Below are 25,731 nucleotides of genomic sequence, written 5' to 3' on the forward strand. Positions count from 1 at the left end.
CACCCAGCCGAGGGAGTCCCCTGCAGACGATGCAGTCACCTGCATAGACAGACAGAGAGGTCCTCCCTTCAGCAGCCCAGAGCAATGGTCCATCCTCCTCCCACCTTCCTCCATCCTCCTCCCACCTTGCTCCATCCTCCTCATCCTCCTCACTGGGCCGAGGCAAGGAGGCGGCAGGAGCAGCCCATCTGCATTCCTGCCCAGCAGCCCATGCTCTCCTCCACAGCAGGAGAGCCACCACTGCACACCCTGCTAAATGAAAAACAATATTTAATTAGGACAGAGCCAGAGGAGCACACAATTAAACACTTTGTTACTATCACTCTTGCACAGTTTAAGCCTCGGTTCAATAAAGAACCATTAAAGAAGGCTAGTATCGAACCAAACCTCAAGCAGAGGAGCTGCATGCTGCATCACTACAGCAGCCAGGGGACAAGGAGCAGGCTGGAGCACAGCCAGCACCAGCACTGCACTTGAGAGGGGACACGGGGACGCTCCCAACAGAGCCTTGCACCCACCGGCAAGGGGATTGCAGCCCCAGCTGCCCTGGGGCCAACACGGGTGGGAAGCCATGATCAGAGACCCACGGACAGACAGGCGCCGGGGCAGCTGCAGCCTTCAAGCGGAGGCCTGAGCTTTCCGCAGGGCTTTAGGGGCAGGAACAGGGAGGCTGAGCCCAGACACGAAGGTACGGCCGGGCAGACAGGGGAGACCCCACCTCTGCCTGGCCAGGTATGAGCCCCCAAACCCTAAAGAGGGGCCAGATCACATCCCCCTGCCCATGGGGCTCACGGACCAAACTCACCAGCACAAAAAGGCTCCGTCCAGGTCCTGCACCCCGCTCTCACGATGTGCCGGCAGCAGGGACCCCAGCTGAGCACCAGCAGGACCTGGGCTGCTGGTCTGTGGAGACAGAAGCATCAGGGACAACACCGCGGCGTAAGGTAGGAGCCCGTCTCTCCCCCTCCCCAGCGCAGAGGTCTATGCCCAAAAACAGGCCTCCGGGTTTTTTGTTTCCCAGGAGGAGCAGAGAGGACCCCCATTCAGGACACAGGGGGCAGTTACTAAGGCCTTGCCCCCCGTCCCGTGCCTGCACGGAGGGGGCAGAGCAGCCACGGCTGCATGGTTAGAGCCAGCACTGGAGCCCCCTGCGGTCCCCCCACGCACACACGGGACCTGCTCCCGAAAGACGCTCCCCTTCTGCAGGGGAGCAAGTCCCACCGCGGACAGCACGGAGCATCAGCGGCAGGACCCGCAGCTGCAACAGGCTGACACAAACCCCAAGAAAAAAAAGAAAGGGGGTCGTCCCCGAGCAAGCCCCAGGGGGTGCCCGGCGCAGGGGAGCAGGCAGGGCAGCACCACCGGCGAGCCAGAGCAGGGAACCTGGCGAGGCTGGAGCAGCACGGTGTGCGGCCACTGCTGCCTTGTCGGGCGATGATGTGGACCTGGAAAAATGCTCACTCAGGCAGGATGCCTAGTAATAAATTTATTGTATTTTATTACATATTCCCCTTTTTGCACTTAATTCCAATTCCTCATATTCAAACTCTTCTTTCTGAAAGAAAATGATTTTTAACATAAAAATATAAATTCTGCATATTAAAAGTGCATACACCTTGAATAATAAAACATACAAATAAATAATAAAAGGCATTGACACAGTCTCATGCACTTGTCCTCAAATAATTTAAAATTTATGGTACAATGTTCAATCCCAAGTAAAGACAGCCTGCTTTCCAGATTACTGTACAGTTCAAAAACATTAAAATACAGAAGAGAATATCAAAGGTGTGGGCAAGCCCCACGTCCCAGTATCAGTGTACAGTGATGTGACATGCAGTTTTTAGAACTGTAGATATTCCAGTGTAAAATCTGACATTGCGTCCAGAAGAGAAACTGCATTTTCAACAGGACTTAAAATTCAATTTTAACCAATGGTGAGGCACAGTTGGTGAGCAAACCTGTACAAATTAATACTTGGAAGGCCACAAGAAAATAATCTAGCCACTTGTAGCCTGTATTCCCTTGTGTCACCCCTACCCAAGGCAATATAGCACCTAAAAATGGTTTCTTATTGCACTGCACAAATGCCATACAAACCTAACGCTAACTTTCTTGCAACGCGTTTGTGCTGCAGGGCCTAGAGTGAAACAGAATTTGTGTTTACACTTAGTTTTAATCTGTGTCTTTTAAAAAACACTATTTGCAGATAAATTGAGTGCTATCGCCTTTAAAAAAATAGAAGACTCCCTAAACCTTTAGACCTAATATAGATATTGTACAAGTCTTCAGGTACCTTTATTTTACAAAATAAAGCTCCTAATAGTAAATGCTTTACGGTGCTTTTATTAAGAAAACCATGTAGTACTTTCATCTCACCACAGATTAAAACTAAATTTCAGTTCCCTCCACAGGTAACATTAGATACCGCCAAATTATTTTGGATTAGTAGGCAAATGACAAGGATACAAAAAAGATAACAGTAAAATTATTTGGAATGTTGTTTCCAAACCCTCTCTGTGCCCGCTGACCAAGGGGGACGGGCACAGAGCCCGCGGGGCCAGTGGGGCCAAGAACCTGCCTGATACCCAGCCACTGCTCAGGCAGGCTGCTCTGCGAAGACAAGGGTGCTGCGCGGTGGTCCCTCGCAGGGGCACAGCCCGGCAGCCCAGGAGGAATCCCGGGACCTACGCTTCTTGCTACAACCAAACACGCTGCTCGCAAGACCTTGCCAACCTGCCCTCACGTCAGCCGCCCCGAGCAGGCAAGCTGCCCGCTCTGCCCGGTGTGCCCCACGGGCTACGACCCCGGCCGGCCCCGCTGTGCGTACAACCACCCCGGTGGGATCTGCAGTCGAATGGCAGCACGGCTCAGAAATGCAAACGCCACCACGGTTCTGGAGCATGAATGGGAAGCACAGCCACCCCCATGGGCCGCTGGGGCCCAGCCCGGCTCTTCCCGGGAAGGCAGGCAGAAGCCCCGTTACCAGTATGGGCACCACACCGACAACTGGAAACTGCTCCCGTAGCATGGAAATTCAACAAAAACTCTGTTTTCGAGTGCTTATACGGCTACAGGTGACTGCCTCTTCTCACAACGTAGAACATGTCATTAAAGTTACATGGAAAATGGCAGGCTACATACAGAACACTGATCAGGTTTTCCCTATTAAAAAAAGAAAAAACAATACAATACAGAAAACCAGTTTGTTCTCATTTCAACATTTCAGATCCCTTTGACATTATGCTACACTCCAGCCTTGTCAGTAATGCAGAATTCTGCAAAGGAAAGAGTCAAAGATGTGCAAACAAAGCAGGAACCCAGGGACATGCTCCTATGTGCCGACACGCAGCTGCACCGAGAAACAGAAGTACAGACTCAAGGCAGTGCTCTGGAGTCTACCGAGCAGATTCTGATACTGAAAGCATGGTCTGTGGTTTGTATTAGATGCTTGCATAGTTAGGAAGTGCATGCATTTGGGTACAGCGAGAGAACTGCCATGCAAAACTGCCCTTATTACTGAGAAGAAGAAGAAAAAAAAAAAAAAAAAAAAAAGTTGATCATGCTCAAGTTTCAGCTTTGGAAAGCAAACAACCCCTGCAGCTGAGATGGATGAGGGCACTTACAGTGGAATAAGTGTACTGTAATTAAGCTGCTAATTTTCTATCCTAAGCATCTTTTTTTTATTTAGCCATATTTGATAAGTTTGAAAGGGTTAACAATTTATACACCCAAAGTGAGACACTTATAAGTTACAGAGAACTGCAGGCACCAAATTGTCTATCAAATGTGATTAATACAAATAAAAGGTGCCTCTTTAATTCACATCATTGAAAATGTGCTTATAATTTGTATACTACTAAACACTATCCAAAAGACGCAGCCCAAAAAGGGTAAAAATAATTTCTTTAGGTGACTCCAGCAGGAATCTAGCACTGGAATGAAGGCGCTGCTTTCCTGCGCCCAGAGGGCTGATTCCAGGAACAGGAGCAAGTGTCAGACTAGGGATGTGGTGTGAAATACGAGTTACATATGGCCGATGGAGGTGAGTTCAACCCAAAGTTCGTTGGAAACGCATCATAAAATCCTTCAGAGGACTTGAAGCCTGCTTTTCTTTGGAGCTTGCACACTGTTTGAGCAGAGGGACAGTGCTGGACCTCCCCCTTTCAAGGCATTCTCACCAGCGTGAGGCTGCCCTGTAAAACCTTTGCTTCCAGGTCATCGGCACTGGGGTCCCAGACTCTACCACCCCCAAGCCGGGACAGCTCAACCCGCAGGCAGCCACGCCACAGGCCGTTCCACACGTGCCATAGCTGTGCGTGACTCGCAAAGCAGAACCAGACAGCAGCCATTCTCGTCCCACTCAGATGGCCAGCCATGAGACCTCTGGGCCCCATGTGCCACCACCCAAGGGCAGGTGGAGATCCCTGGCCAGCGGTGACCTTTGGAAGATGGCAGAACCCACCTCCTCCACAGGCACGAGTGCTTCTGAAGCCAAACATGAATTTTAAGAAAAGAGGTGACCATGTACAAGTGGCTGCTTCAGAACAGCCTCAAGCCTTCACTGCTCTAAGGATCAATACACAAAGCCAAGGTGGTGTTGGCATCTAGGACATGGAAGCTCCCACTCTAGAGTGTTCCCTAGTATCGTGCCACATCCTTACGTCTGGACAACGCAATACACAGACAGGAATTCCTATGCATGAAAGGGCTAAGAAACAAGTCTGCTTTAAAGCAAGGAGAGAAGACTGATGTTGCTTTTCCCCAAATCAGTTTAAGTAGGGCCTGCAATAACCTACATTCAGTTTTAGAAAGATTTACTCTACATCACTGATGGAGCCATGACTTCAACAGCAACGAGGCTTGGTTTTACACTCACTATGAACATTGTTGTCTCCTGGACCCACACCTTTCAAACCCTCTCCTGTGCAAGGAAGTTCGTATACTACTGGAAATTTGCGATACCAAAAAGCAGAGATGCAGAATGGCAGCAAACGGCTGCTTTCCAAACTGCTTTGTTACAGAATCGACACTGCCGACAAACAGGGACTGTACTTTCCAGGTCCTGCAAGGGCATGCTTTGCACATTTTGCCCAGTGTGGGCCTTATATTCAACATGAACTACAGTGCACCCTTATTAAGTCAAAATATTTTGCTTGAGGACACCCTAAGTCAAGCCCTCCTGAGCCAGAAAACATGCCACATGCTGGCAGCCCACCACAGAAGAGCAGCATCTCATCTGCTCTAAGACAAGGGCACTGTCAGTACAGCCTCTTCTGCCCACTCCATGCTCACTTGCAGAGTGAGGAGCCTGTGCACCACAGCTGCTGTTTTCAGAGGGGCAGGTACGAAATCCAGTTTGGCAGCATACACAGAGTAGATAGTGCTGGAGCTGGCAGAAATTTCCATCAGGAATTATGAGGAATACACAGAAAAAGAACTAGATTACATATCATAGGATTGCAGAGGTTCAACTGCTTTTAACATCAGCTGCTGGAACACCTGGCACCAGGATCTCCATTCCCATTTTGTCCAAATGGGAGCTCTAATGACCATTCTCATGCCCCAAACAAACATATTGAACTGGCGTTCAGCTAAAAACTCCAGTTTGGACACGGCTTCAAATTTCCTTCAGTCCAGGCATGCAATACAGGAGCAAAAACACCTCAAAAACCATACACCAGCTTCCAGTTTAAACTTCTTCAGTGAACAATGGCATGAAAAGAAAATGTCATTTGATAAAAATAACCTTTCACAAATGTCCCATGGTAAAACGCACAGAAAACTAGGTTCTGTCTATTAAAAGATACCAAACCAAGTTAGCACTAGCTACCAGAATTACATTCTTGCTAGAAGAGTTGTTACAAGAGAAGAGCTGACACAGTGCAAGACCTTAATACAGATAAAACCTTAAACAAATACTTCAACATCAACATTTCAGGGAGTAATTTAAGTACTACAGTGTGAAGCAAGTCTTATCTGCTCTGCTGGATATAACAAAAAATAATCCAACAATAATCCAAGTCATACATTTAAGAAGCAAGTAATGCAATCTTTGCTTCTTGTTGCTGCTATAAATGAGACTGAAACAATACCCGGGAAAAGAAATGCATCAAGAAGATGGTCATGTTCAGGTTTAAAAACATAGTCCAGGGCACAGAGTCCAGCACATTGTAAAAACATGCAGGCTACTGGCATTGCTTCTGGGTTGCATGAAGGCAAGTACTGCAGAACAACATCGGGACAGAGCGAGGGTTATACTGCAGGTGGGCTCACCGTCACACACTGACCAGAGGTCTGGGGCACCCCCAGCTCAGCTCCACACACACGCTGCCTTTTCTCCAAGGTGTTAGCCACCCCCAAAACACTTCTCTCCAAAGCTTGCTGCAGTTGTGTGGTGAGCCAAGTATAAAAAGTAATCACGGAGCAGCAACGTGCCCAGCAGACCTGGGTGCAGGGCTTCTTGCAGGGTCATCAGCACATCAGCTCAAGAGAGGAGGTGGAACAGACTAACTCAGAGTCACTACTTGTCTGAGGGCTGTTTGTTACGTTGACAGAAAAGATGTACAAATATGTCTGTCCACAAGCTAAGCCTGGAGAAGCTTTGCTACACAAGACTGTATGACAGGCAAAGACCTCATTCAGAAGACAAGCGTGCCCAGCACACTGCCCACTGCCCAGCTGCTGCATGTCGTGACCTACACGACAGATTGCTGCTGTACATAAACGATATGCAGCACATTAATAAAAACTCATGAAATAAAAGCTTACACCACATGTATATAAAAGGACTTAAGGAATCCACCTTTTAAGAGGAATCTTAAAGAACTTGAGGAATCTCCCCTGTAAGAAGGGCATGTAAACAAAGACGTCACTAGATGCAGTGTTTTAACCCTGATAGAGACTGTCATCCAAACAAGAATAGGAATCATTTTGCAAAGAGACTTGTGGTAGCCAGACCCACCGGGGAAGGTGACAAGCATGCTGAAGGGAGGAACGTAGCAGCGCTCTGGAGAATGTGAAAACTGCTCTGCGGTATTTTGGTACAGCTGCTCCAACCCGCACAAAGAGGCTTGTTCAAAGCATGCTCAGAGAAGGCAGAAAAGACAAGACGACACTTGGCTTATCTAAACATTACTCCTATAAATAACAGATGCTATATTCACACCACTACAATTAAGCATCTGAGCACATTAGGAAACGCTTCTTCTCAGGAGTTTGAACAGGGGTCCTAACAGCATCACTGCCATTCAGGTGCATGAAGACAGCTCTCCTACGGCACTGCAACCATCTCCAACCTAGCACTTTCACAGGTACGAGCTGGCAACCAGCTGCTGCTTAGTGATTTCTTCTGTTGCTTAGTATAGTGTTTCAAAAGAGAGAAAGTAATTAAAGAGGATAGGGCAGAGGTTGCCTTAGGTGTGGACAGAGTAAAACTCTTCGTAGACATAGCAACAAAAAATGCAGGTTACATTTCATGGAAAAAACCCAACTTTCTGCTGTTGGAATGCAAAAATGAAGTCTATTACAGACACGTGTACACACGGACTCACAGGTACCCTTCTGTCCACCCACTAATGCTAGTCCCTCCTATACTGGCTGAGTATATACCTGAGAAACAACATTAGTGTTGAAATATTGCCCTTTAGAAAGCTTGAAAAATGGAAGGGAGCAGGGAGAGAGGGTTGAGAGAGAGCAAAAAGAAGCGGCAGTCTCTCCAGTTTCCTTCGCATCCTCCACAGCTCAGAACAAGGCCATATACCAGTGTGGACACAGCCTGCTCGGAACAAGACCAAAGGAATATCAGTTCACAGCTCTACAAAGCACACTAGCGTCAGTACAACTGGGTTTCAGATTTCAAACCTTGAATCTGAAGAAAGTTGTTGCATTTTCCATAAAGAGACTCCTGTACAAGTGCTATGGGACAGCTGCATTCATGTTCAACAATGACTCCAGCTAGACTACTTGCATCGGTGCTGGCTGCCTGTAGCTATTTGGTTTGATGGCAGAATCAAAAGGCGCTTTAACAACTTGCAGTTAACTTCTCCTCAAAACATACATTAGGCACATGAACAAAAAAACAAGAGCTCAGAATAAATTAGCTTCTCAGCAGAAGAAAAGACACCTGGATTGCAGCATTTCACTGAGGTTCCAGAGAAGGCCGTACAGACACCTGCATGCTGGAAGGTAATTTTTTCAGCGGCTTGTCAGCAGACTGCTTGCCACTGGAAGGAGGAGACTGGACTCCGGGATCTAGCTGGGAAGACTTGGACTTGCGACTGGATAGCAGAGAATGTTTGTTGGGTGTGGCATCTTTTGGGACAAGTTTTTCTTTTGCAGTAATGTTGGCATTGGTTTGAGAGGCTGGTGGGACAACACCTTTCTCTGATTTGTCTTCCAGCACATTTTTACTGCCTAACTTGGAACTGCCACTCCCTGTCTTTTTTGAGAGCATCGTTGTCTTTCCCAGGTCTGCTGACCTCCGGGTCTCCTTCTGCCTTAAGGCTGATTTAAAGAAAGACAATCCTTTCTCTTCTGACTTGCTGTCCCTCTTCAAACCAGAACGCACACCAACATTTGGGGACCGCAGGTTGGCCATAGAGGAACTCCGCACATGCTTGCTGTCTACTGCCCTGCTGTCACTCCTAGAGTGGCTTATCCGTGGGGAGCTCGTTCTTGAACTGCTGGTAACGCTTGTTTTATCCGACCCCAAACTTATCTTAGAGCCCTCCCTGCTGAGGCTTCGGTCTGAAGTCCGGCTTTTCCCAGCAGAAGAGCCCTTAGTCAATGAGCCTGATGGGGTTTTCTTGGCAGCTGTGGAGGATGGAGAAGAACCTGACTTTTGCTTCTGTTGAGCCGATGGGACAGCCACCTCAAGGGGCTTCGCGCTATGGTCCTTCCTAGCCTGAGCGGGAGCAGGAGACCCATGTCGCCCACTGGCCCTAGAGGAGTCCGTCTTACTTCTAGACCGGGAAACTTTCTGGGAACTCTTTAGTGGTGGTGGAGAAGAGTGAGAGACTTTGGTCTCTTGGGTAGATAAGACTGTCCTTCCCTTCCTCAAACTTTTGTCTGGCTCAGAAACTCCCTTGGAGCCGTGAACCTTCTTAGGGGTGCCATCTGCCTTCTCTGCAGCGAGCCCTATCGCACTGGGGGCTTTCACCTCCTTGACTGGAGAGCTATCCACAGAATCACTCTGATCAACAAAGGCAATTTGATTGTTGTTATCAAAAGGGTCCAAAGCAGGGTGATTCCTGTCTGGCTGCACAGAGCTTTTACCATACCCATCTGAAAGATCTGAGCTAGATGTCCTTACAACAGACTGTTCTCTGAATGCCCCTTCCATGACAGCCAAAGGAGCTCTGCGAGCTGTCCTGTGCTCTCGCCGACTGCCATCACAGGGCTCCAAGTAGCTGCTAGAGAGATTCCTCAAGCTGCCAAAGCAAGAGGTGGAGACTTTATCATCAGTAGCCTCCCCGATCTTCTCCAGGGTGGAAGCAGAGGTATGTACAGGGGAATCTCCAGAGAAGCGTGACGGAGAGTTGGAGCGGAACTGCAGTTTTGCAGAGAGTGACCATGAGGGCCTAACACCATTTTCACTCACTGCCAGTGGGCTGGTGACAGATGATCTAGATGACAAGCTCTGACGCTGGACACTTCTTACAAATGGCCGAGTTGAAAATCCTCCTGCAGAGTAAGAAAGCGACATCCTCAGTATGAAAGCCAAGCCTGCAGTCAGTTTATCCTTCCCATCCACAGACACTACTTCCCTAAGAGAGTCAGACAGCCCACCCACACCACGTTGTATGCCTGTCTCTTCATGCCTGCTGCAGGCACAGCTTCTTGCATGAAGCTGAATAAGGAATTCAACAACTGTTATTTGCTAGCAGTTACCCAGAAGTAACTCTCTGAAGCCTATAACTGAAAATCCAGATTTTCCTCTCATCCCTGAGCAGCAGGAGACCAAACACAGGCTTTGCACCTTGGAAGTCCTTGAAACTAGTTCACCAACTATGATTATGCTCCCAGAAATACATTTTTCTTTATTAAAGAATATTTCCCATACAATCCTGTAAAAGGCAAAGTAGGATTCCTACCTCTTTATCTAAAGCGATGTATCTGTATTTACAACACAAAGTACAACAATAAGCATTTTAGAAATGTGGCTACCATGGCTAGAACTGACAGTTATCATGACACTGCTGCAGGGACATCTCTATACCTGCTCCAAAATGCTCAGACTGACCCGTGAAGCTCCACATTTTTAGAAGTTACAAGGCACTATGTGGAGGAGCCAAGCAAAGCCAGGAACTGACACACAAGTGAATTTGAGTACCTTCTCACCTCCCTGGGAGCAGTCTACAGCACAGCAGCAGACAATAAGTATCTATGCTAAGCTGTAGCACTATGTCAGTCTCCCTGCAAAGGTGCTGCAATGAAAACCAGAAAAAACACAAGCACAATAAGTTCTTGATTGAGAGGTTTCATTGTCAGCATTTCCTTTCTTTGAAAGGCTCCTTAAGGTTCCTGCCCTGCTCTTCTCCATCCTTTCATACCAGAGAAGAGCTCACCTGTGCCAGAATCCACTTCCTACCAGCACAGTGCCTGCCTCCCCCAGCTGCTAGAGTAACTGTCCCTTGTAACTACATATTTTGCAGCTGTTTTAGTAGGGATCTTGTAACAGAAAGACTAGCGGCCCAGTATCCCCCCCACACACTACAGTGTTGATACACACCATCATCTTCACTCCTTTCCCCAGTCAGCTCTACCGATTCCGAGAGTGAAGCCAGAGACGTGCGTCGTGATGATGCTGCTGAAGCAATGCTGGGCTGCTTGCTACCAGGAAGACGGCTGACCCAGTGCTCACAGAGCGAGGAGCTTGTGGAGCCTGCAAGGAAGCAGGCACAGGCATCAGGCCAATGCAGCTGCAGAACACATGAAACCTTGGAAGGCCACTGAGAGCCAGGTAAATACTGCACTGCACTGCCTTCAACAGATAACTGGAGTGTGGAGCTAGCCCACACAGCCACAGCATCCACACACCGCCAAGAGAATAAGTCTTTACTCTTATGAAATAGTTATGGTCATAAGCGAAAGACAGAATTGCACTTGTCCCACTACGTTGTGAATCAAAAGAATCGGTGCAACAGCACACAGAGGGCAGTCCTTGAGCTGCCACAAAAATGCAGTGCAAATCATTTCCTTTCCAAAGGCAAGTCACCAAGCCTGCATCCATCCACAGCTCACCCCAGATTCCACCAACACATTCAGCTGCTGGCTGCCTACTTGAGACCAACAGCACTGCTGGAGGGAATGAGATAGTCACATTTTTATGTCGTGGTTTTGACAAGGGCAGCTCTGAGCAGAACTACCCATGGGGATGGAGGGGGGCTCCCCCATCTCCGCAGCCTCTTTGCCACAACTAGCCTTAACAGAAGAGGTGGGATTTTCCCACAGCCTCTGATGCACAGCAGCAGATTCAGACAAGCCTTGCTGAGTTCTGGGACAGAGAGTAGGGGCTTAAGTAGAGCTGGGCAGAAAATTCTTCAGAAGGGCAAACTATCCACGAAAGAAACTACAACCACTCCTTGACAATGCCAGCAGGGCTTACCTGCCACAGAGCTGTTAGCAGACCACGATGGGATTGCTGTGCGCCTCTGGTAGAAAAGAATATAAGCTGTCTGCTTGCAGACTTCATTTTCAGAAAGTTGCTGAACATCACTGTCATCAAAGCAGTACCACTGGCCATCAACCGAGTTTTTGCAATATGCTGAGAGAAAATACATTACTATTAGTCCTACTACTCTCAGCTTTGCTGTATGATAACTTAAACATGACCTTATCTGCTATGATGGACTCAGAGGAGAATGAAAGGAACAGATTTATTCATGCAACACATCCTTTTCCAGTCTTACTGGCAAAATGGGGGCCTGAGGCTACCAGAATACAATAAACAGCTCACATTTCAGGATTTCTTTGTCCAACATTACTGCTCAGAACAGAACACCATTTGGGATGGCTGCATTCACTTCATGTTCTGTTACTTGTGGCAGTCCGCCTCCCTCAGTGAATCTCCTTCTGACTGAGCCCACCCAGGACAACGCACCCTAGAGTCACACATCAGAGGACAAAACCAGACACACACATTTTCTGGGCTGCTGTGTGAAGTCATACAGATCCTAAGAACCACCAAGCAACTTTGTCTCTCTCTGGTTGCTCTGGGAGCTGCTGGAACAAGCAAAGAGGAGTTCATAAACTGGCTACACACATAGGCAATGTGCAAATACTTCCTATGTATAGCAGCCTCTTGCAACTACAGAAGTTCTGCATTGAGTGGCCAGGAGCATTTCTGAAACATGAAAGGCCAGTTACATTACTCTGAAGGAAAAAAAAAAGCAGAGAAAGAAACGTACAGTAAGACATTTTGGGTCAACAGGCATTGTTCCATTCCTCAAAGTCATAAAAGTTACCCATCTGGTATTACATAGCCAGCCCTTGTTAGTTGGGTTAGGTCCTTTTGCCAAGATAGATGAAGTAGTTATAGACACTCAATAGAAAAATGTAACCATTTTCTTTCTGAAAGGATCCAACATACATAATATTGCAGGATACTTGCCTGTATAGTGTCCCCCTTGCATGGTGCCGTGATGATTGCAGACAGCATACAGGTCATAGATATAGTCCTCAGGATCCCTTCCAAGACCATAAGGTCTCCTCCAGGGTGACCAGTGAGATGGCAGACTCCAGCTGCTCTGACTGCGTTTAACAACATGGGGAGTCATGTCCAAGCCACTCAGGGGGAATTTAACCATGTTTTGAAGTTTCATCCTTCGGTCTCCTTCCTGTATAAACAGAGAATAGCATGAGCTGCAGTGGCAGTGAGGCCACCATGCTTGGGGAAAACAAAAACCCAGGTGAGGAATGCATAGGGCAGAACAGCTGCTTCTGAAAAGGTGTTCCAAGTCAGGTCACTCCCTGGCTGAGCAGCAGTCCTCCAGCATCACTGCAGACGTCCTTACCTGCCTAAACCTTTTGAGATGTATGATGAGAACATCAGGTAAGGTCCAGAGGCTCAGTGTGATGCTACCCTGCTGCAGCTGCTTGCAGTGTGGGCATCGCCATGCATCATCTGGGGCAAGCTACAAGGAAGAGGCATGAGAGGGTATGAGTATTAGTTTTCAAATTCCAAGGCTGCTTTCGCTACGTCACTGTTCTGCTGCTGCCCCAGGCCCAGCGCAGACACTGACCCCTGCAGCCATCTACCTCCAGCATTTATCAAGCTCATTGGAAATGCAGGGTTCCCAATGATGCTTTTCAAAATAGCGACAAGCAAAGAGACATGTGTGCCTTATGCAGGAGGCACTTCCCACTGCAAGACAGAATTCAGCTAGTGCTGCTGTGCAGAGAAGCTATTTCCACCTTATAAACCCCAATCCCTTTGAAGTGGGGGAGAAGAAAAAACAAAGGCAAAAAGCAGGCAGGCTTGGCAGCCTGAGTAGAAGTACTCTCACAAGAAAACCAGCAGCAAAGAAAGAATCAGAACAGAAAGATGACAGGTGTACTTCAAATTTCATCTCTAACACCTCGCTGCCCTCTGGAAACCCTCTTCCTCCCCATGTCCCAATGGCACACACTTACAAACTGCAGAGATTTTCATTGTCCACCAAGGAGAATGTGTCTTTTCAAAGACACAAACAGAACATTTGTTTCCCTCCACAGCCCAGTGCTCAGAAAACTCAGAAGCCAGAGAACTTTAAGCTGTCAAACAACTTCTCCCTCACCTCTGAAAGAAGTGAAGAGAGAGGCTCCAAAATTATTAAAGCTCAGTCACAGGTCCATAGTCCACCTCTAGGACCACCCCTTTTTACAGCAGATTAGAGACCTCTGGCAAAGAAACGCAGATTGCTTATGTGTTCCAGGCAAGGGCCAGCTCAGACCCATCTCTAGTCTGCCCTGTGGCACACCATCGCTCCTGCCACTTCAACCTCCTCACACCACAAGCAGAGCTAGAGGAGGAGAGCAGCAACGCTTCTCGAGAACTGAGCCCAGTGGTCACTGCGCTGCCGTTCAGGGGGTCCCACTCAGTAGGGGTTGACTTGAGCCCACCCCAGCCCTGTTTCAGGCTTGGAAACACACAACTGCTCCAAGACAGAGCAGTAAATTCCCATGAAGAAGCCACTTTGTTCTAACCCTTTATAATGTATGCCAGAAAAAGGCATCACTATTTCACAGGGAGGAAACTGCAGAACAGAGAAGTAAGTTCTCATATCAACATTCGGGGGGCAAAACCCCCAAAAGCAGTACCTCCCACAACTTTCTCCTCACTGCAGAGAAACTCAGTTAGCAGGACTGGTAACTAGTTGTGTTACAAATTTATTCTCTGGTCTCAATAAATTGGTGTTTGCAGAAAAGAGCTACTCTGCTGAGTATGGGAGTTCATGCAGCACGTGGACCAGCCAGACCTTCTGAGTCCTGACTGCCATACAGTTTTGTCCCTACCTGTTCCTCTTTGGTGTACAGTTGGAAACACTGAGATAAAGTGCAGGTCTGAGGTTGATGATGAAGCTCTCTCTGCTGGCGGACGCTTTCGGAGTCTGGAATATACTCCTCTTCTGTATTCACAAACAAGCTGCATCAGGGAAACAACACATTTACCAGCACATCCACCTGCTCCCCACACTGCCAAGGAGCTGTTCTGAAGGTACAATCAGCAGCTCTTTCCTGCATTTGTCCCGTTACATGTGAGCAAGAGCTGACTGGCAAGAGAGCCTGCCAGGGCAACACAACTGAACACAGGGGTGAACAGCTTCAGTGGGCACCCAATCCAGTTTATCTCAGACAGAAAAAGCTACTCACTGCCCACAAACTTTCTCACATGAATATTATTTGTGGGGGAAGGCGCCATAGGCAAGATGCCTGCTCCATAATGCAAAACTCCAGCTACAGAGAAAAGGAAAAGTCTATCCCTGCAAGCAGGGCCAGGGCATGGGGTCAAGTTTCTGAGGGGACTCATGTTTACTGAAGGGTGCACAATTCACACAAGCAAGCCACAAGCATCACTCTTAAGGTGAACACAATTTAAGGCTTTTTACTTCATACTTACTAATCTTTAGTTTCTTTGTCCCATTCTACCACTAATTTCACATGAGCAGTTCCCCCCTGTCCACATGACTTCAATGCCCTGGAGAGAGAAGCAGACAGAAGTTAAACCACCTTTCAATCTGAAGCCTACGTTATCTTTTACACGCACACAACTTCTCTCCACCAGCCCTTCATCCTTCCTTCTCTTCCACACAGCTCAAGTTTGCAAAGGAGTAAAAGGAATTCATACAGCAAAGAACATGGCAAAGCTGGCCAACTGCATTTACCTAAATACATTAGTTCTGTAAATAAACGTACACTTGTTTACAGAACAGGCATCTACAAAAATTTTTGAAGAATAACAGTCACTAGGAAAAAAAAAACCAAAAAACCCACACTTTAAAATGGGGGGGTGTAATACTTTCATTCTGTTCTCCATTTCCAAGAAGGACAGACTCCAGATGGCATGACACACAACTGAGCAATCCTCACACAGCTTCTTGAGGACACGCAGTGGTTTCCCTGCTCCTCAGGCCTGTGAAGTCCATTCCACACACCCACACCAAGACCGTAGCCCTGCATGGCTACACACTGAGTTTCCAGCTGACAAACCTCTCTCCACTTTTGAGAATGAGGGCCAACTCACCTTTCCACGGTTGGATGGCAGAGGGGTCGCTCCTCCTGAGGTAGCAAGTACGTTATCCCCACAACACTGACCACTCGCAAGCTGAATGGGCAAACCTGCAACAAAGAGAGTAGAGGCCATCTCAATGGCTCAGACCCAACTTACGTATGGGCAAACCTGCTCTCAGCACCAGCTGACATGTACTTTATCCTAGAACTTGTGTTTTACATGAGAAAGCAAATGCACAAGGTCTCAAATATGCCTACGCCAAGCAGCTAACAAAGGGGTGAGGTACAGCAACTGAGGCTTTGTATCCAACAACTCCTCTATGGTGACCAGAGAAGACACCCCTCTTCACCCCTCTGCTCTCAGAAACATGCAGTCACCAAGCAAATGTTTTAGCTTTGCTTTTAGGCAAACACCACCAACTGGTGGATTTCCAGTGCAGACAGCAGCACTAATCTCTCAAGTATTTCTTGGGGGTAAGGAAGGAAGCAAAGCATGCAATTTCTTCACCCGATCAGTCTAATTTTTCTTGCACCTTTCAGCAAATAGACAAAAGCACCAAAGAGGTGGAATACCAGACTTGGACATTATTGCACAAAGAAATATTGGAAAGCCATCAGTTCAGCATGTGTAGCATGTTTATCACTCCAGGTAACTGGCTTCCCCTTTAGTTCATGTCACACAGAGCTGGAAGTATCAAAACAGATGAACCATTTTCCTCACCTGCATGCAGGCTGCAGGCCGCAGGAAATACTGCATCTTCTCCAGAATTTCCTTCTGTAGAATATCCCAAGCAATTGTTTTTTCCAAATGCAACACAAAGGGCAAGCCAAACCTACAGGAAGGAGTAGCATTTGAGGGAGCAATTAAAAGATTATTCTGTTCAGCAGTCAGATCCCAAAACTCTGACAGTGCCACCCTCCTCTTCACTCGGCACCTATGGAGCTCGGCAGGCTTTGGATGAAACTCCCCAGAAATAAGGCATTTAAAAACTTGTTTCCAGAGGAGAGGTGCTTAACTTTGAGGAAACGCTGTTACAGCTGCCCATGCAGAGGGCTCTTTTTACCGGGCTGCAGCCCTGCTCTGTGCTTAAGTGGCTTACTTCAGGCTGCAGAGCTTTGCAACCTGGCCAGGATAACTTTTTGTGAAACAAACTTCAGCTGCTGAGATAGTTCTCAGCCTGTGATTGGTACAAATGCCTTTGCCATGGTCATTTCTCACTTCCTCCCCACCCCCTGTTTGCACTCCAATTAAAAATTTCCACACATCACAGGACCTGGTCAGACTTGCTTGCTGCTCTCTGAAACCAGATAGCTCTACAGAGAGGTGGTATGTCCTTCAGACTGGTCTACATTCACCACTTTCCAGTAACACTGGACTACTTGAAGTTCACCAAAATCAGGAATATTTTGCTGCATTCATTAATGTTTTTTGAACAACATGTTCTTTAGCACCTAATGCAAGCTACGAATGCAAGCTGTTGCTCCTTCACCTTGTGTTCTCACTACACGGTGAGTAAACCCCAGGTCAATTAAGAAAGCAGCCACAAGAGTAACTCTAACTGTGAAGCTGCCAGTCACCTTTTGCTCTGCTGTCCAGTGCACGCTCTGTTACACACCAGCAAGACAATCTTGTCGTTTGCTGCTGGTTTAGTACAGGACTGTTCCAGTTTTCCAGACTTCACTGTTCCTTGAGAGTAAGATATTGTTCGGGAGTGCTCAGTGCCACATTTCAAGTTATTCAGGTTATTGTTCACATGTATTCCTGAAAAATTAGGAGAAAGGAAACATTTTGTTATGTCATTTGCCTTTAGTGCCCTGATGCCCCCCTCAAGAAACCCTCCTTTGGCTGCAGAGGAGCAGGTCAATATGGAATCAAGACCATTTTTATCACTTGTATGAAGGCTTTGAAGACCAATTACTTTTCATAGTGACTATTTCTTTACAGAAAGAAATTATATGCAAGTGCTCACCTAGATGATTTTTCACAGCAATTTGTACAAGCACTCATGGCTTTGTCTGCCTGCAAGAAAAGCTGAAGTGACAGAAACCCTACTTGTTACTTCCAATAATAAAATTTGCCTTTGATTACACTCCGTCTACCCAGGATGCAATTATTGCCTTTTACTGAGAGGGAGATGCAGAGAAGCTGAGGTTTTTGAGCTTTGAAAAAGAAAGTGTTTATTCATTCCCGAGACTGTTTATTCATCACTGGCAATCTGATTTTAAATAACACAATTTCAGTGGCTTCATCTGCTCCCTAGCAGGTCTTTAAATTAAGCCTGACAACAGATTTCACATTAAGCCAGCCTGGCCTGCAGAATCAACCCCACGAAGAGGAAGAAAGGAGTGTACATCGCTTCTTGATAACCTCCTGGCTGACAACACCATTAAGTCTGCTGAAATGAGTCTGGACAAAGTCAGAGTTGAAATCAATACACCAGAACATCAACTACTTGTGGGATTTTTATTCTCAAGTATATCCTTTTCCAAAACAAGCCTCCCTCACCTAGTCACCTGAGTTGGGCATTAAGCGGAGTTATCGACTTACCTCTCTGACTGAGGATACCCTCGGGCCTAAATATCTCTGGGGTCTCAAAGGCAAAAATGCAGTCACTTTCATGAATGGTGTCCAGGTCATCAGTATCGCAGAAGGAACGATGAAACCCATCGTAGTACATCTCTGTCAGCACGATCTAGGGTCAGCAGAAACAAACCAGAACCTATTAAAACACCCATGTCTCATCCAGCTGAGCCGCCCTGTCTCAACTGGGATTTTCCTGCTGAAGGATGGCATTCCTCAAAACACCCTGGCGTCGGCCAGGAGCAAGGAACAGGGAAAAGGACTGCCATAAAAGAGAAGCTGGGGTAAAGGCAGCACATGGAGAGGTTTTGGTGGGATCCAACAGCTTTCCTGAAGTTCTTCCTACAGAGGAACTCTCCACAGGTGCCCAGTGGTTCCCTCACTGCCAGCTCCTGCATGCCCCTCTGCATGCTCCACTGACGGCTATCCCAAGCAAACACACAGGGAAAAGCTTGATCCAGATCACCACTACTCTGCTTTCCCCATTCAATCATGGGCAGCAAACTTCAATTCCTACATATCCAACATGAGATGAAAGCCTCCGCACACCCTCTCACTGAAGGGAGGGCATGTGGGTGACGAGACCAGCCTGTTACCTGCTCCGTGGGTATCTTGGTTTCTGAGGAGACAGCCTCCCGCAGCCTGGCCACCGTTCCAGAGATGGGCACCGCCACCCCGATCCGCATGCAGTGAGAGCACTTCCCCTGATACACCACGGTGATGTAGAGTGGCCTGCGGAGAGCACGGGAGGCACTGCTGGGGCTGGGCTGAGCACTTCTTGGCAGCACCTTCAACAGAGTCAGCCCAACCTGGGTGCATCCAGGCGGCCCATAAGCTACAGGGCCCTCCCAGCAGTCCAGATCCACCTCACACTGGAGGTACATTCAGCTGCAGCCAGGCAAGTATGTTTGATTTCCAAAGATTCCTTTCTTACTACATGGACTGGTGTTACTTGCTTCCACAAGCAGAACATCTTCTCAAAAAAGCCCCACAAAGTTAAAAATAAAACTCTCTATGACAATGCAATCATAATTTTCCAACAAGGATCCTGTAATGCAGCTTAGTCCGAGGCAGCACCTTAAAGCATTCAGAGGGAGCTGCTGCTGGGAACAGCTGCTCCAGGTTGCCTCTCCGTACTCAATCCTGCCTCCACCAGCAGCCAGAAGGACTGCCTTGGGAAAGAAGAGTGGGGCAGCTAGCCTACCAGGGACCCTTCCCTGGAAAGCTCACTCAGCCTCCATGCAGTGGCGGAGCAGGGACTTCTGAACCAAATGTGACATAGTCATATTTAATATGTCCTTTCATTACTTTGTTCCATTGCTTCTTGAACCCATACAAGTTTTCCTCATCTAAAACATCAGGTGAAGGAACTGCTCATTTATACAAGGGGTAGTTTTACTGCGCATCTCTATCTTTGCTCTGAACTTTTTATCTGGATTTCTTTTCCTCCCTGGAGCTTTTTTCTTTATTGGCAACAGCCACCTTTCAAAAAAGCAAAACATTTTGCAGGAAAGCTTTTAACTTCACTTTTTGAAATTGGAGTGATCAGTGAGACTGTTCTAAAGAAAGTAAAAAAAAAAAAAGTAGTGTTAAAATTAAAAAGGGAAAAAGGATGAAAAATGCTATAAATTAAGTCAAAAGCAAAATATTTTGGTTAGCTGAATCAAAGATATTTTTTTCTCCCCAAAATTAATTCTATAGGAAGCTAAGGGTGGGAGCGAAGGGCCATTCTGAAACAAGTAAAAGGCTCAATTTTCCAATTTACCTGCTAAGCAAAAAATTAAAGCCCCATATGGTCCTATCTATCTTTTTTAAAGACTTACTGGAGAGATTTTGCTGACATCTCTCTTCCTTCTGTAGCAAATTAAAGACTATATGCATGGGAAACAGCCAACGTGAAGTTCAAGACAGTTACATACCGTGTATGAGGCAAAGGAATCGGCAGAGAGATGCAGAGAAAAGGGTCAAAGGTGTTACTCTGCTTCTGGCAATGAGGACACGTCAGAGAGGACCTAGTACAAATATCAATAATAGGGCAGTTATACCTCATTTCATCAGGAATGGATAAATTGTCAAATCACAAATACCAGCCTTCGCACGTCAACCTGGTTGCCCCTTTCTACTCTTCTCCATACAGAGCAGCTCTGCACAGAGGCTGTACAGACATAGCTGCTGTAAATGATGGGTTCCTGATTTCTAGATCCTTTTAAAGTAATTAGTCTCAAAGTTCATTACAGGGCATGCCAGGAAAAGACTTCACTCCAGTCACTGAATTTGGCTTTGAACAAATAAAGACGGGAAAGGGACAGTCAGCACTGCAGGTGTACAGATCTCTTACTCAGAAGGGAGAAACTCCAGACAACACATCTCTCACATTCAGCACTAACCTGCTCCTTACACTGGCTTCGTGTTCTATACCAGGCTTAAGGTTTCTCCTTTCACAGAAAGCCTTGGTAAATATTGGGGAGAAAGCCCAGCAATTAAAATTCTTACAGCAGCACAGATACAAGCCATCGAGGAACACTGGAAATTAGGCTGTTTTCTTGTATTAGTTCTGAAATTAGAAAGCTCGCTTCCCAGAAGCATGGGAAACTCATGGGAAAGCCCTGAAGGGACAGTGAAAGATTCAGCTCAGAATTCTCAAGTGCCAGACAACAGGAACTCTGCAAGACGCCTAGGATCCGTAACTCCCCAGCAGCCTCCAGGCACCTCCAGATCTTGCCACAGGCCCTTGCCTCTGAACAGCCAGGGTAAGCCTCACAGCACTGAGTTGTCCCGAGTCTTTGCTCCACTGAGCACTGACTTGCTTTCAGGATGCATCAGGGCAGGTGAAGAAGTGGTACATACTGTAGTTTTTCACAGAATATACCAAATTTGAAGTAGTGAAATTCTCTCTCTCCTCTGGAGCAAGATCTTAGTTCAGATGTCATTCAGCAGGAATTCAGAAACAGATGTTAACAAAATGACACCAGTCTCAACTGTACTGGGAGCTAGCATCAGGGCAGAATTATACTGGGGTGTCCTGGTTTCGGCTGGGATAGAGTTAATCTTTTTCTAAGTAGATGGTACAGTGTATTTTGCATTTAGTGTGAGAATAATGTTGACAGCAACAACTAGAACACCAGTGTGTTAAGTAGCACGTAGGATAAGTTAAGGATTTTTCAGTTTCCCCTGCTCTGCTGACTGAGCAGGTGTACAAGAAGCCGGGAGGGAGCGTGGCAAGGACAGCTGATCGGAACTAGCCAAAGGGATATTCCATACCATAGAACATCATGCTCAGTGTATAAACTGGGGGAGCTGGCCAAGAGGGGCAGATTGCTGCTCAGGCATCAGTCAGCAGGTGGTGAGCAATTGCATTGTGCATCACTTGGGGGGGTTGGGTTTTATTTGTTTTTTCTTATATACCTTTTCATGACAATTATTATTGTTGTTATTATTATTGTAATTTTTATTATTATTGCTAGTATTACATTTTATTTTACTTTAGTTATTAAATTGTTCTTATCTCAACCCACGAGGTTTTTTTTTTTTTCCAATTCTCCTCCCCATCCCACTGGGAAGAGGGGGGAGTGAACAAGCAGCTGCGTGGTGCCTAGTTGCCAGCTGTGCTTAAACCATGATATGGGGTCACCAATACATGCAATAATGCCTCAAAATCTACAAAATATCATACCTGTACTGGGCTTGAAAGAGTTCCTGCACGAAAGTACTACTGATTGGAAAGGCTGGTCCCTCGAGCAGCACATCATCCTCCAGCGGTGGCTAAAAGAAGAATAAACCCTAGAAGCACACCCAGGCAAGGAGGTGCATGACACCAGATAGCTTCAGTACTCCTAGTCGAATTTGTGCCCTCCTTGCCCAAAACCACCAGAAAAACGTCACCAGATTTTTAAATAAGTGCACTCTGCTCACATGGGTGGTTATGCAGGAACGTGAGGTAGCTAGGGCAGCCCAAGGAAAGGCAGGGATCTCACAGCAGATGATGCGTCTGGCAGTCCCTCCCCTGTAATACCTCCCAGCTCTTGCAGAGCGGTATGTGACCACTCACAAATGATTGTATTGGGGAGCACTTGTCAGGGATTAGTGAAACAGCTAGTTACATTCACTGGGCCAGAAACAAACAGTATTTTAATGCAAGCTTTTGTTCCATCCAAACTATTGGAGTTGAGAAGCCAACAGAGAGATCTAATATAAAAAGAAAGACTGTATGCAAAGTTAGAGCTACTCTCCCATGCTGGCTGCCAGCAAAATCCCTTACCTTGAGTGGAGGCATGCCACTGTAATTCACTACATTGTTCAGATCTTCATGGACTCTGTCTAGAAGCCAAAGCAGGAATTCCTGCGCATCGTGCTGGGCATTCCCACGGTACTGCATAGCGTTCTTGGACACAATGTTCTGCAGAGAGACAGAGACAGCATACAGCAAAAGCACAAGAATTGAGCTCTTCCCTTGACCAAGCCCTCACAATCAGACAGGCAGAGTTGACAGCACACTCAAAACCAGGGACTGCGGACAGCTCTGGATGGGACACTGCCTTCCCACACCACCTGGGGACAGGCCAGGACATAACATCACATGCAGGACCCTACACACAACTTGAGTTAAAGAGGGAGCTGATGCCTTGCTGGGCAGAGAAACTGCCACCAGCTCTCAGAACAGCCCAGAGGGGTTATGGCAGTGGTTATGGAGGAACTGCATCATTATTTGAACAGAAATATTTATAGCAAACTTGGGGCTCAATTCAGATGAGATGAACACCAAACAGTCTACAGTACTTCCACACAAGTCAAGAGTGAAGCAAGCTCACTTCAGTCCACTGACAATGACAGGCAGTATTTCCCATGCTAACACAGAGCCATGGCCATTTTTAATCATACCTATCCATGTACCACAGGGTCTGAAACTGTTCAACTCAAAATCTTCTATTTGTTTACGCTGAAGCAAAACAAGTATTTAGCCTCCTAATGTCCCCTCACCCCGTTTAGCTCATTCCTGCTTTGGTGAGGTTAACAGATTTCCCAAAACCTAGATGTAGATGCTCAATGCTAATATACGTATACAGTTCCAGGAATCAGCCAAGATCAAAACTGCAGATGCTACTGATCATCCCAATAATATGCAGGTAGAGCAAACTTACTTTCCATCAGGCACCTTCTTAAGCACATAAGCAGTACAACCACCATGTGACTTTCTCTACCAGGTATCAAGTACCCACTATGCACAACTTGCTTATCCTAAATACCATCTTCTGTTGCCACTACGCGAAACAGAAAACTTGCTTAGGACAGACAACTGAGCAGGAGGAAAAGTGCAGTTTGCGCTGGCATTGCACACAGTTATGAACAACTGTCCGAGCCAGGTAGCTGCAGCTTTCCCTCTAGCTGGAGCAAGCACAGGGAACCAAAGCGTCACAGAGCAACTGATGCCAGAGCAGTGCAGTACGGGACGGGCGCTGCTGGACCAGCAAACTCCAAACAAGCGAGGACTCAGACAGCCACAGGTGCGATACGCACAACTGGCACTACTTTGGATACATGCTAGGAGCCTGGAGAACACATCTAATTACTCTTGAATTTCCAGAAAAGCTGTCTCAGAATGACACCAGCACACCCAAGGGATTTACTCAAACCTGTTTTTCTTCCGGACATGAATGGGAAGGGCTTGAAGCTCAGCAGCAATCAAAATCTGCTCTTTGCAGATTTATCCTTGCCCTGCAGCTCTTTCACCTCTCATAGCCTTGAAGTTTGCACTGACCTCTCCAGCTGGGCCATGCATGCCCCTTCCTCAGGGTGATGTCTTCTCCTCCTCCTCCTCGAAAAGCCAACAGGAGCCCACAGCAGGGTTTGGAAGGGCATCTTCCTCACCAAAAACCCACATCAGGAAACACTTTCTCTGCTCCAGCTCTCTGATCTCACTTTTACCTCCACAACAACACCCGAATCACCAGCCAGCACTCACTGCTGCCTACCAGGGGACACGGCACAGGCTTTGGAGGATAGGAGGCAGGCACCAGCTTCTGCATTCAGGACTCCTGCCATGAGTACTCCCTGGAGTAACATGCCATGGTGGGCTGACCCCAGCAGCTGAGCCAGGGTTCCTTCCCGAGCAGCAGACACCACCACTGCTGTAGAAAAGCTAGCATGTTATACTTCTCCAAGGAGGCACCAAGCTGCAGCTGCAAGAACCAGCCTGCTCCTCCCGCTGCTCATGGAACAGGCAGGACATTCATCTAACACATGGTCACGGGTCAGCTACCCCCACGCTCCCACCCCACCAATTTTAACAACAAAGTCAATACCAGGCTTTTCTTTGTAAGCAAAGCTCACATCAGCTATTCCCCAACCTTCCTGCGCTGCATACTACCGGGAAAAGCAATCCTGTCTGGGACGTGCCATGTTAGCAGTGCTGCACCTATGTCTGTTGGTACACCTGTGGAGAGACAGAAAGGGCTTACACGGGACTCAAACTTGTTTGAGCAGGGTCCCCCAAAAGGGACAGTGGCACCAGCAGAGACCAGACTGCACCTGCAGGGCAAGAACCACGCAGGAAGGCTGCAGCAGACCAGCTGCCCCGAGGAGCGCCAACAGGGGCCAGGCAGGCTGCACATGTGCACGGTACCAGAGCTCCTCCATTTCTCTAATCAGACTTTACAACAGATTTGAGAAATGAGGTTGGGCTGCTCGCTTTATCCCTCTAGAAAATGGGGTCACCAGAAGGGGAGGGTGATGAAAAAGACAGGAAAGGATGATAAACATATACTCTCTATCCTCTATAATCTGTCCACCTGCCTCAAGGCACAAAAATAAGGGAAAACAGAAATAATCTGCTCTCATTACATATGTGCAAGCCCTTCTGACAACAGATTTACTGCCCTTGCCTGTACAGGGACCAGCACCCTTCCACATAAAATATGTAAACACAGTTTTAAACAAGTGAGTGTTCCACAGCAAATGCTCACCTCTGCGCCACACAGGTGTGAGCCCAGCACATCCCTGCTCGGTGCTCAACATAACATGAGCTTGGGACACTGCTGCAAGCCAATTTATTGAGGAGAAAAATGTGAAGTAGTCTGTAAGGACTCAAAGATTAAAGGGGACCAAACAGCATTCTCCACTCCTAGTTACCATTGAGCAAAACAAGGCACGAAAAAAAGTGACAAAACATGGTCCAAACAATTATCTTAAGCCTCTTCAGGTATCAGGCTGAGACCTCTTGCCCTCCTTCAGCAGAAAACCTAGTGAATTATTTGTGTTGCACCAATTCATGAAATTTAACACTAATCGTGAAAATACAGTCCACACACTTGCAGATCCTGGTCTGATACCTAAACACTCGACATTCACCCAGGATATTAGGACAAGATGGCAACAACCTAGAGAAACCTAGTTTAGCTGTGCTAGAAACCCACCACCCCTGAGTCACACCTGAAGACACAACC

At 47.1% G+C, this 25,731-nt stretch overlaps 1 protein-coding gene across 4 annotated transcripts in view; it reads right to left on the minus strand.

Moving 5' to 3' along the window:
* USP31 (ubiquitin specific peptidase 31) overlaps nt 1–25,731 on the minus strand; it is a 47,038-nt gene that overhangs the window by 9,144 nt on the left and 12,163 nt on the right. Inside the window, exons 2-18 of one of the 4 annotated variants that reach the window (XR_005931419.1) lie at nt 22,551–22,688; nt 21,966–22,054; nt 20,212–20,304; nt 18,889–19,024; nt 18,260–18,404; nt 17,290–17,473; nt 16,421–16,544; nt 15,725–15,819; nt 15,101–15,178; nt 14,497–14,626; nt 13,017–13,136; nt 12,614–12,839; nt 11,609–11,767; nt 10,733–10,885; nt 8,126–9,684; nt 806–903; nt 4–252 (exon numbers count right to left, since the gene is read on the minus strand). Coding sequence is in view for 3 of the 4 variants with exons in the window: in XM_041120156.1 (XP_040976090.1) it covers nt 8,141–9,684; nt 10,733–10,885; nt 11,609–11,767; nt 12,614–12,839; nt 13,017–13,136; nt 14,497–14,626; nt 15,101–15,178; nt 15,725–15,819; nt 16,421–16,544; nt 17,290–17,473; nt 18,260–18,404; nt 18,889–19,024; nt 20,212–20,304; nt 21,966–22,054; nt 22,551–22,688 (3,414 nt within the window). In the remaining variant the exon portion in view is untranslated. Of the gene's footprint in view, nt 1–3; nt 253–805; nt 904–1,471; nt 9,685–10,732; nt 10,886–11,608; nt 11,768–12,613; nt 12,840–13,016; nt 13,137–14,496; nt 14,627–15,100; nt 15,179–15,724; nt 15,820–16,420; nt 16,545–17,289; nt 17,474–18,259; nt 18,405–18,888; nt 19,025–20,211; nt 20,305–21,965; nt 22,055–22,550; nt 22,689–25,731 lie in introns of those variants that run through there. The other 3 variants (XM_041120156.1, XM_030001761.2, XM_041120155.1) reach the window with 3 other exon arrangements.

Source organism: Aquila chrysaetos, chromosome 25 (genome assembly GCF_900496995.4).
Source record: "Aquila chrysaetos chrysaetos chromosome 25, bAquChr1.4, whole genome shotgun sequence".
Taxonomy (NCBI): Eukaryota; Metazoa; Chordata; class Aves; order Accipitriformes; family Accipitridae; genus Aquila; species Aquila chrysaetos.